Below are 12,345 nucleotides of genomic sequence, written 5' to 3' on the forward strand. Positions count from 1 at the left end.
TAGAGGATGCAGCATCAACAAGCCAACGTACCACGCGATGTTACATCTTCATCTGTCTTCTGGCCAATAAAAACGATTTTAATTACAAGAAACACAAGGAGACGATTGCTTTCTTTTCCACGCACATGCTGCCTCCAGCATCTAACTTGGGTATTTAAATGGAAAGTGGTGTTTACACGTTCCTAATATACCAGTCGGTAATAAAAACCGGCTTGTAAAGTTATGACCCTGAGCGAGGTTATACTTGGACGGCGATATCGTTGTGGTGTATGTACCAACGCTTTTCCTTTTCGCGATTCGACGATGGTCAAAGTGGCGCTCCGCCCACGTTATCAATGAAATCAACCGGCAGTGAACGATGTATGATACGAGTGGCATAGAATCGATCGGAAGGCATCGCTACGAAATAGCGGCCTTGCACTACCTCATTGCAGCAGCGCAGCTCGACAAAGAAAGGAAACGGCGCACTTCAACACAAACAAAGACTGAACTCGAATACTTTGTGCACTTTCTTCACATTAAAAATGACGAAAACACGCGTGAATACCGCAGTATCCATGAAACACACCGATGTCATTGGCTGCGAGGACTGGGCGCGAAATTAAAAAAAATAAATATTACCCGTCATCATATCCGCTCGTAATAAATCCTTTATTTTTATTTTTCCGCAGAAGAAATGCAGGATAATATTCTGAACTTTGCGAGTTCAAAATTCCCATTGTATCATTGTGTCCCTTCGAGATGCGGTTATGCGTAACCCTTTCAAGCGATTTATCGTGGAATTCCCACACATATTCTGCAGACTTTAAAGCAGGACGTGTGCTTAACTTCGTCAAGAAAAAAAAGAATTAAACGTGCTTCATAACACACCACGGAAGTTATACATGTAACCAATATCCGTCCTATATGTGCTTTGGTATTTGTGTCTGTAAATTTATGTTATAAGCATAGGTGTACAGATAGGGCTTTTTAGTATCGATATTATAGTGTTCTATCACACTTGCAATATCGCTTGCAATCTTTTTGTGCATAAACGTTCAATTCCTCATGCTATATTGCCCTCTGGGGCAGTGTAAGCATACTAATAAATAATTGAATGAATGAATGAATGAATGAATGAATGAATGAATGAATGAATGAATAAATAAATAAATAAATAAATAAATAAATAAATGCGGCGATAACTTGGTATATAAAAGAGTCTCTTCATTGCTTTCTAAGAAGGCTTGGCGTAATATTTTTTTAGGCGGATGGTCTGCCAATAGAGTATTCATTTAACGACACGTACACCTCGATGTGTGTTCAGCAGTGCCCGCAGTCCCACCCTACGCAGCGGTTTACTTGAACGTGGAAGGCTGTCCGCCGACAAGTCCACGCAGGATTTCAGTTGCGCGCCCTCGGCTCACTGGGTCTAGGTATATCGAACCGATTTACTCCATTAAAGAAAAAAATATTCCCGCGTAGATGGTTGTGCCAACGCTGCACTTGAGCTACGACGGCTCGTTATCAGTTCAGGCCACCCGAAGTTCTTTAAAAGGGACGGTGAATAGCAACAGTACATCAGTATAGACTGATAAAGCATTTTTCAGAACCCTCACCCATTCGGCAACAGGAAAGTTAGTTATTAACGAAAATATCTCTAGGCAAAAAATGAGCGTTCTTTCTGAATATCTCGTGGAAACCCCTGCGCCCTACATTGGCGTGGTTTTACGTATTTATAAGTGGTTTTGTGGTAGTTTAGCCGTTCTGGCGCACGGAGCGTTCTCAAAAATTCCTAGGTTAATAGATTTATTTGTATATTTACAGAATACTGCGGTTTATTCAAAGACCACGCAGGGAGAGGAAAGTTCTTGTGCACGTAAGGAGCACGTTGTGCCACTAGAGAATTGTACAAGCGATATATATATAAAGGATGATTGCTTTCCAGTGTTACGGAATTTTTAAACATATCCCCTTGCAGATAACATAATTCTCGTCTTTGGGCTGGATTATTCAGAGAAGCGGACATTACTTGGACAAGAAATCGAAACACCTATTTAACTAATTAACATAAGTGCACTAATTATCTCTTGCATTAATTACCTTGCACCACATATTGCAATTCACGTATTGTAGCCGGTGAGTTTGCAAGGCGTATCCACTTGGAATGAATTTACAGAATGACGCCAGTTTAGAGATACCCGCCATCAAACTTGCCGTAAAAATGCAGTGCTATTCCACGTGCTTTATGTAACAAAACGCTCTTTTATGCATTGAAGAACAAAAGTAACTGGAACGCCCATATATTTCGTTCCTCACTTTGGGAAATAGTATCTCGAAACTGGTGTCATCCTGGGATTTCATTCCAAGTGGACACGTCTTGCAAGTTCACCGGCTACAATTCGTAAATTGCAACATGCGCCGTATAGAAATTACTACGAAGTTGATTAGTGAAGTTTCGTTAATTATTTGAATATGTGTTTCGGTGTTTCGTGCTAGTAATGTCCGCTTCTTGGAACAATCCAGCTGAAGGAAAAGAATTATGCTGCTTTAAACAGGCATATTTTTAAGTATTCCATATAACTTAATATTGAACACCCCGTATATATAGAAGACAGACACGCCTTAGGCAACTTAGTTTAGAATAGATGCACCAAATAGGTAAATACGGCAATCTTGATCGGTTCATAGAATGAATAAATAATGCCGGGAAGGAAAACACTAGGTAAAACGTACAACTTGGAATCTGGGTACAATACTATATATACACATGAAAACAACTTATGCATTGTAATAAACAATCAGGGTATATTGCACACATGCATGGTTTTATGGGTTCCGCGTTAAGATCCTTTAGAACGCAGTCTATTCCTTGAGTAGAACTCGTACGTCGTAGGGTTACTCGGTGTATGTGCAGTGGTTGTTCGATGTGCGCTAAACCTATAGATTTAAAAGTACGTAGTCCTTCTTTATTGGTCAACAATATCCTCCATCTGGGTAGACGATGTAGAAATCCGTGACATCACACGGATCTTACCAAGCCTATGCTCACGGTAACAGTGGCGTGATCGACTACTGCAGTTTATTTTAATATTGTACTCTTTAGTGTCATTGTGACATGCAACGGAAGTTGCGCTATCCCGTTTTGCATTCCTGCGCTCTGTCGGAATGGGGATGCCTCTGTCGGGAGTCCAACCCGAAGCGTCGTATTGAGCGTCCATATATACAGTTAGATGGAGGGCAGAACATGAGTTCTACGCATATTACTGACACAGAGGTGGGCGTGCTGTTAGAGTAGCATTACCCAACTTGCCATGCTTTGAACTACAATGCGAACATGATCATCCCATCTGTGGTACAGAGATGCTCGAAAGCTTTCTTTCGTTTCCAAAACGCGCACGACGTAGTTAGAAGTATGTTATAATGGGAGCACTTGCCCTTTGCTCCATGGCAACCGTGACGTCAACTGCCGGTTTGTTCGGGTATGGTCGGGTGATTTCGGTTATCGCAGACCAATCTTGAGAGTGGATGTGACCTGCGCGAAGAGCACACACAGCTGGTTGTTATGTCATCAAGTTCGTAAACTCCTCGTCCGCTTCACAGCGGGTTTCGCACCAATTCAATCGCGGTTGTGCGCCCGTCAAGTGCGGCGCGGTTTCGTTTACCGCACAGCGTCCTAGAGCTTCGGAAACCAGAAGCACAGTGGGAGGAAAAGAGAAAGTCACATGAAATAATCAGTTACTGGCCTGTGCAAGCTGGAATTGCTAATGCATGGTAGCAATCTTTTCTATGTTTTATCAGTTCTTTTCCCGTGTAGTTCTGTGCTGAAAGCTACCATGCAGTGATATGAGTTATAGCACGCTGGCGGATAGTGCATGGTAATAGTTCTTGGAGAACTTGAGTGTAATACAGACGTTGCCGACGAACGCGGGATTTTTATACCGTCGTGCAGCCAGGATATGACAGGGCCATTATTGTGCTACGTGGCTCTTCTTGACGAGAAAAAGAAAGAGAGGGAGAAGACTTTACGAAGATTTCGTCCCTGCGGAAATGATTACAGCGGAGACGGACCTGTCTCGAATCTCGATGCCACACACGCCGTAAATGCGTGAACATAGCAAGTGATTGTGGCGTATCGCTAGGGGCTAAAACTCTGAACCCGTAGCAAAAAAAAAAAAAAAAAAACGTATGCTAGAAATCATTCTCAAGCGCAAATTCTAGCCAATCTTGAGGCTGGACGTGGTGAAGCCTCGCGTCAGTCCCAATTTTGTCCCTGTTCCTTTAAATTACCTAATCTAATTGCACCACCTAGGGTTCTGCCATCCTCGACTGCACGTCGCCAATTCCCTTGGGATCCGTTCTATTACTTATAACAGAACCGCACTTATATTCTCGGCGCACTTAAATGACCTCCTAGCTTTTTTTTTTCTCTCGCGATCTCGACTAGGATATTCTTTCAAACATATTTGTCTCCTAAATAGACATTCTGAAATTTCGCGCACCGTTGATTAAATGCAAGGGCTCGTTGGTGGACGGCGCATCTGATATGGTTGAAAACCAGCTTGTATGCTTCCGTGGGCAAAAGTACATGGACCAGGGATTCCGCGATAAAGCCTATTTTCTCATCCGCCGAAGAATGTAGGCAACAATTGAAACTGAAGACTGCAGTCTATCCAAATTACAGTGCTAAATTTCCAGTGCGCTCGTCAACTTCAGCTTGTGCATATGAATTCCGAATAAATTCGGTATTTTCTGAGATCCTGTGGTCCGCATGCTTTTGCTCGCGGTTGTGTACATCGCTTATGTCGGAGGAGGCGGAAATACCGAGTTCTAAAAACTGTAAGGCCGTTTTTCGCACCTCTGGTGGGCTCAGACCTATACTGGCCCAGCACATTCTTGATAGTCTGCAGAAGCGGCCACCATATAATTTTTTTTATAGCGGTTACGGTGCAGTGCGTGGTCCACTCGTTCCAGCAGCCGGCACGCTCATCGGGTGGTAACGCTTAGGATTAAACACGCTCAATCCGCACGCGTGCGTTTGGGCCATCGCAGGATTGTGTTTTTTATTGGGTGGAGGGCAGTTTGGGCACTCCCACAAGGTGCCTGTACTTGATGCGAAGGCTTAGCATTGCCTACAAGTTGCTATAAGGAAGTTTACGTCTCTGTCTGCGTAATGTATGTAGTGTTACGTGGCCGAGCGCGAATGCGACCTTGCGGCACTTCAGCATCTGTAGCCTACGCGCCATTTGTTTTGCATGCACCGTGGTGCGGCCGTACCGAGCAGGTGTGCCGGGATGGGTCCGTCTTCGGGAACCTTGTCCGGGCCGTAGATGGCGCGCAGCTTGCTGCGCACGTACGCGTGCAGCTCCTGGTAGAGCGGCAACAGCTGCTCCCACAGCTTGGCCACGTTCTCCTCGAGACCCTCGCACTCGTACACGTCCTGCCAGAGGCCGCTCGCGTCCTTGAAGCCTGCGGCAAAGTGGAAAATACGAAGGTGTCGCCTCACGTTCCAAGTCTTTCCGCCTGGGTGTGTTTAACAGGTTACTCTATTTTGTACAATACTGTGAAAACTATAAGGTCAAGCAGGAAGGTTGAAAACAATGCAGCATCACAGATGAGAATAGTGGCATTTAGAAAAAAAAAATAGACACAGTTGTGTTACAAATCAACTAGTAAATTGTCAGTGAGTTCATTCCACGCGCTTAATATAGCCGGGAAGAGGGATAATCTGGTAACGCGCTCTGGTAAACATTGATCTGTCACTCCTAAGCTGCGGTATCCAGTTTATCTGGAACTAAAGAAGCGAAAGAAATTCTGGCTCATAAGCTTTCCTCTGCTCTGTCGAAACTAGTCTACCCCGTTCTTTACCATTAATTCAGTGGGTGAGCCCCACATAGAATATTTATGAAAAACCAGCTTGGCAGCCTTACACTCGACACTTTCAATCAGGGTTTGGGAACGCAATGTATTTCGTTTTGGTTTAAGTTTCTTTCTACTGAAAAACGTTCCGCTTCGGTTCTACTCCGGAACGAAAAAAAAAAAAAAAGAATCATTCGTAACGGTCCGTAACATTTTTGCTCTGTATGCAAAAATTTTTGACGCAAATTACCAATAAAAGCACAGTATTTATTTTTCTCAATAAGCGAACTATGAATGCTGAGGTCATGTTCGCTGCCTTGAGTCAAGGCACTGAGCACAATTTCAGAAGCAGCACGTCATCGAGTGTACTCGCCGAAATGCGAGACCGCTGAACCGATAAAACTAACTTAAACAAACATAAGCGAACGATAATACTTCAGTAACAAAGGGTTTGTACCGGTACAAAACAAAACCATAAGGTCTTCAGCGTGCAAGCCCTGCGTTTTTCGGCGATGCCGATATGCTAGGGGGCACCGAGCAGCAGGCTTGGATTAGTGAAGCGTTCGACAGGCTATCGCTCGCGCTATCCCTGCCTGAGATAGGCGCGTATGCGGAGCCCTTTGATACGCGCTCATTCGGACGTTGCCTGACGTTGGTCGTTTCGGACTGCCGACTTTCCCCATGAACCGAAAACCGATAAAAAATATTTCGGTTTCACTCGGAAACGAAACAAAATATAACGTCTCGTTTTCGTTCCGTTAAGAAATATCGTGTTTTTTTTATTTCGTTTTTCGTTTTTGTTTCCGTTCCGACACACTGCTTTTAAGAGCTTTACTGTCCGATTTAATGCGATATTCTACTGTTACATGAATCAATAATTCAAGTTTGGCGCGAACTACCGAAAGGTAAGCAAGACGTTTGATGCTAGGAAATGCGTGCTTTATGGCTTATGCCTTAAAAGAAGCAATGCTCAAAAGAAAGACGAAATACCGCTAGTGTGCAATTGCTAAGAAAAGTGACTGGTTAATGTTACAACTAAATATATTGAACTAGGTACTTCCTTCAAAGGTAATGAATCTACGTTGTATGTGTATGTGAGAAGTGTAATTTTTTTCTTTTGGGACCGCTTGAGGTCTTTTAAAATTACAGATTCCCCCGTCCATGCACTGATCGCACATATTATTTGCGACAGCAGCTTGCCAGGCAAATATACTTCACCGGTTTCGCCTGGGTGTCGCCTTCTCTCGACGCTACGCCCATCAGCCGTGCGTACAGCCCAAAACTGTGAACATTGTCCTATGTCTGAGAGAGAAGTGGTTCTTGTGGGGAAGGAGAAAAGGCTAGCGCTATTTTCTACAACCCATGCGGGAGCACGGCTCAGCGCCAGCAGGGTGGAGGGGATGGGTTTAAAAGAGAGAGAGGGTAGGGGGGAGAAAGGTAGAGGGTCGTAGAGACTCTGCGACATGTGTTTCGTAAGTGCCCTCTCTATGTGTCGCAGCGGAAGAGGCTGGCTTCTACGGTGGCAGGCATACAAAGGCAAACATTGTCAGAAAGTACAACTTTGGCCAGAAATGTATGACCACACAGTACCAGCAATAGCTACATGGGCTGTTATGAACTATTTGAAGAGCACCCGGCTATACTGGACACTTCAAAGGGACACTAAAGGCAAATATTAAGTTAAGCTGAAGTGATTGATTAGTACTTATCGCGAACGGAGCCTTAATAATCGAGAAATTGAGGTAAATGCAGGACATGATTAGAGATTTCCCCGAGACGTTCGAGTACTTGCCGGGGGACGAAAGCACTCCTCAGTCAAATTCTGTCACTAGTACTCAACCACTCGTTCCAAAACACATCCTTTTATTATAGGACGAAATAAAGTGCTACTTTTTCAGTTCTATTTCATGTTTAGAAAACAGAACTCATTGAGATTACCCTTGACAACGCCGCGGGCGGTCGAAAGGTTTCGTTTTTACTCGAATCTGTGCCGCCCATGCTTTCGCGTTTCAGTAGTTTCGTTATTGCGTAGTGCTGCGCTAGTTTTGCTGGCTCGCGAAACTTGCACAAACTGCAAGTAGCAGAGAATTGAACTTCCATGGGATGTCGCGGGATACCCGAACGGTCTACGCCACTTGACGAAAAAGCAGCTGCGGCGGCGAATCCACCCCTCTGTCTTGGCTCGGTGCCGCCGTCTGTCGGGCGCCGTTTTGCTCACCGACGCAAGCAAAGGGTGGTGATGGCGTATGCAACGTCACCACTCCCGCGGTTAGGTGGTGGGAAATTTGAATTTCGGAAAAGGTATTTGGACCATTCAGACGCGTTTTTCTCGTAAACTAAGGCCTTCCTTGGCACGAAACAAGCGTTGCGAGATTTCTAGAATGGTATTTAAACAGCCTACGCCGACTTAGTATTTGCCTTTAGTGCCTCTGTAAAGCAAACCGCTGCTTACTTGCTTATTGTATGTACGCATCCTTTCCTCTTGTCTTCACCCGCCGTGGTTGCTCAGTGGCTATGGTGTTGGGCTGCTGAGCACGAGGTCGCGGGATCGAATCCCGGCCACGGCGGGCGCATTTCGATGGGGGCGTAACGCGAAAACACCCGTGTGCTTAGATTTAGGTGCACGTTAAAGAACCCCAGGTGGTCAAAATTTCCGGAGTCCTCCACTACGGCGTGCCTCATAATCAGAAAGTGGTTTTGGCACGTAAAACCCCAAATATTATTATTATTCCTGTCTTCATTATCGTCTTTGATTACTCTATTTTGTTCTCTTTCTTTTTTCCAGTGTGCAGAGTAGCAGGTAAGAGCGCAGTAGCTCAGGACTCTTCGTTTTTCTTCTAATAAATTCTCTCTCTGTCTCTCTGGCCTTCGGTGACGCTGTAACTTGTCAAGTGAAATTGACTTTCTTGAGATGCAAGAGAAACGTTGGTGTACTTATTAATCCTGCATTGATATTAATCCTGCGCTGATATCTTCGCAGTTTTCAAACCAGCGTAGCGTTAAGCGTAGATTAAGGTGGCCCTGAACCCCTTTCTATCGATGTCGAGAAATGCATTTGATGTTAAAGTAGACTCATTGAGAAGTATTTTGGCCGCAAAAAGTATTGCAATACGTTATGCAGAAGCGGAGTTATCGACAATCAAACGTCCCCAACGTGGTGCTTCCGTTCCTTCTTCAATGACTTGCACTGCGAAGGCAACGGAAGAGCAGGGTGCGGTCACAACGCTTCGCCTACTGAACGTAACCGTGGCGGGCAGTTCAAATTGGATTTTGATTGTTCACGCAGGTGCCACTACTATCGATTTTGGCGCCTAGGATGCGCCAAACGTTAACCAAACGGGGCTGTCCTTAACGAGCCGCTGTGTGCTCAGTCAGCGGACTCCCCGCGCCGGTCGCGGTTCCTACGCTGCGTAGCAGACCGCAGCTACATGCAAGTGTAGTGCGCATGTGCAGCGCTTGGTTTCTGCACGGTATAGCTAGGGCTTGAGTGCGCGCTCTCGCTCGTGTGTTGCAGTTTGGCCGTCCTACGTGGTGCGGACCCGCTTTGTCCTTTACCAGCTTCTGTTGGGCTAGTTGGTCTAACATTGTAAATTGCAAATTTAGCACAAAAATACACATACATACAGACAAGACACGAAAGGCGCGGACAAGCGCTACTACCAAGTGTTTATTCCAATTGACACACACTCCGATTTTGAAAGTGAGCCACACGCAAGTGTGACGCCCCTTTTCCCATGCGAAGGTGATAAACTAAAAAGGTGAACAATACTGCTGCCTGCTTTAGGTAGCAGAATTCAAGTAGTACACTTCGGTACTGTGCAAAAGAACAGATGCTTCGCTTACAGAGACAGGTGAATCTTCGTGGATATGGAATGCTTACGAAGCCACTCGGGCCGCGTGGTTTGCACACTTGCCTAAGATAGTAGCCTCAGAAAAAAAAAGTGCCTCGCAACCACACGCGATGATATGGGCAAGCGAATGTGCATATTTGTCCTCTTTTTTTCTTAACTTCTAGCGCGTGCTCCCTGAGTCGGTCGTTGATGCACCGTTCGGTTTGGCCGATGTACACATTTCAACTTTTCAAGGGAAGTGAATATACCACTCCTGTCGCACACCCTACGGGGGGGTGCTCGTGTCTTGTTTTGCGACCTCGCTTGCTGTCAACGCAAATCCGAGGGCAGAGCCTGGAAAGCTTATTTGGAGCCGTAAAAACCACAGGAATACGATGCCTGTTCGCGTCCTTCTTCAGGTTGTGCGAGACCTTATGCATATAAGGCATTACTAAGGGCCTCGCAGTCCGTCGCTGGGTCGCCGCGCTTTCTGTTCTGGCTCTGTTCTTTACCTTTTGCAGGCGAGATTCGGCCACTGCACCAACAAGCAACTCAGGAAATCTCGCTGGCAATAGGCGACCAATCTGATTTTTCAAAGCTATGCTGCATTCCATGCAGGCACGACTTCCGGAGCGCAGCATCCAAGCACTGAAACATGATGCCCCTTTTCACTACTTTTGAGTGGACAGAGTCAAAAGGCAAAAGATCCTTCTTGACCCGTGGGTGGCTCCCCCAACATACGTGGTCTGAGCGAAACCTGAACCTGAGATCCAGGAGTTGTAACCCCTCACCGCTAGGCAAGTCATTCAAATTGGAGGTTGTGTCGACTGGAATAAACAGCTGGTAGTAGCGCTTAATTGTCCGCGTCTTTAGTGTCTTCTTTATGTGTATGTGTATCTTTTGCGCTGTATTTGGAATTTACAGTGCACCAGCTTGACTGACGGATGGTAGCCATGCCAAACTTGCACACTTTGAAGACCTATACTATATCAATAGCTCAATACGAAGCGAAGACTGTCAAGGCATCTGAGCAGAAGCGACCTGAAGTGAACGCGCGCTGGGAAGCGTGCGTGTGGTCTGACCGTAAGTTTGGCGTGGTTCGAGGATCGTTGAGTGTTCAAAACTAATCCAATTTAGCGAGACCCGACGCCTACAACACCGATAAACAGGGCGGCCAAAGTTTAATTTCCTACGCGGGCGGCAGCGGCGGAGCCTGAGCAGACGATAGTCGGCTGCTTCCGGGATTACGTAATTATTATTGAAATGTAAAAGCAGTTTGGAGCAACGTAGCTTTTTGGCCTTGTTGGTGCATGCATGATTTGAATAACATGAATAGCGCGCAGAGGAGGTACGCAGAGCTTTTAGCGCTCGTACTCTTCGTGTGTGTCGGAATTTTACTGTTTCGTCTTCTACGCGCTGTTCATTGTTATTGAAAGCAGGGGAGCTAGGTATTCTGTAAGAGTCCACCTAGTGGACATGTCCATTTCGTCTGCTATTCAAGTTCTAACTGGCTGGGCTGCGCTGCGCATCCGCAGCACAAGGCGCCATAACCAATCAGCACTTCAGCAGCAGACGAAATGTACACGTCCACTAGGTGAACTCTAACAGAATACCTCCCCAGATGTTGGCTTACTTGAGTCTGTTCCTTCAACTGCGTCAATAAATACACACAGTAACAATAGGAAGGAGCGCACTGATCAAAATAGCCTTCTTGATTGATATCAGCTATTGGTCAACGCAGCCGCGTTTGGGAATCCGGCATATTGCGAAATAAAGCGTCCAGAAAAGAGTGAGCAACAGACTTCTGTTGAGAAGGGAGCGTTTGAGAAAAAGGTGACTTCTCGCTCCGCTTGAGAGATCCACGCGCCACGCACGGATACAAAATTTGGGTGAGATGTCCACAGCAGCGTGTGCTAACCGCGGGCTGTGTTTTTTTTCACCAAGCCCGAGAGGTGGCTCAGGGCCCCTTTAACCATGCGCAAGATCTGGATAAATATGTTATGTGCTCCCCTTAGCAAAAGTATACGGACCAGAGATTCAGCGATGATAAAGCCACGTTTCCTCTTCTATAGAGGATTTGATAACGTCACTTGTAATTGATTAGACCCGCCGTGGTTGCTTAGTGGCTATGGTGTTGGGCTGCTAAGCACGAGGTCGCGGGATCGAATCTCGGCAGCGGCGGCCGCATTTCGATGGAAGCAAAATGCGTAAGCACCCGTGTACTTAGATTGAGGTGCACGTTAAAGAACCCCTGCTGGTCCAAATTTCCGGAGACCCCCACTACGGCGTGCCTCATAATCATATGGTGGTTTTGGCAAGTAAAACTCCGCAATTAAAAAAATTAACTTGTGATTGATTACTGTTGTCCGAATTTGGCCTCGTGTAATTTCCGGTGCACTCATGTGCACCGGAACGTGCATCAAATTTGTGCGTTTAAATTGCGAAGAAAATTTTGAACGAGTGGTCCGTATACTTTTGCACAGAGGGTGCAGGTGCCTATTCTGTTGATCATGTTTCACATGTTCACACAATATTATAGAGAGGTGCAACGCGAAAGAAAAAAAAGCGCATGTACCTTACAAAATGATCGCTTGTCTTGCGCGATAAAGAATCTTTAAGGGGTGTACGGTAGCGCGATTAAAAGGGTACGCAACCCACGCCCGGCGTTCTTCGGACG

The 12,345-nt window shown here is 45.8% G+C and overlaps 1 protein-coding gene across 1 annotated transcript in view; it reads right to left on the reverse strand.

Moving 5' to 3' along the window:
- The window catches only part of LOC142583685 (angiotensin-converting enzyme-like), a 73,859-nt gene that overhangs the window by 30,481 nt on the left and 31,033 nt on the right, over positions 1-12,345 (reverse strand). Inside the window, exons 5-6 of the mRNA XM_075694172.1 lie at positions 5,257-5,448; positions 3,417-3,514 (exon numbers count right to left, since the gene is read on the reverse strand). Of these exons, the coding sequence (XP_075550287.1) occupies positions 3,417-3,514; positions 5,257-5,448 (290 nt within the window). The remainder of the gene's footprint in view (positions 1-3,416; positions 3,515-5,256; positions 5,449-12,345) is intronic.

Source organism: Dermacentor variabilis, chromosome 5 (genome assembly GCF_050947875.1).
Source record: "Dermacentor variabilis isolate Ectoservices chromosome 5, ASM5094787v1, whole genome shotgun sequence".
Taxonomy (NCBI): Eukaryota; Metazoa; Arthropoda; class Arachnida; order Ixodida; family Ixodidae; genus Dermacentor; species Dermacentor variabilis.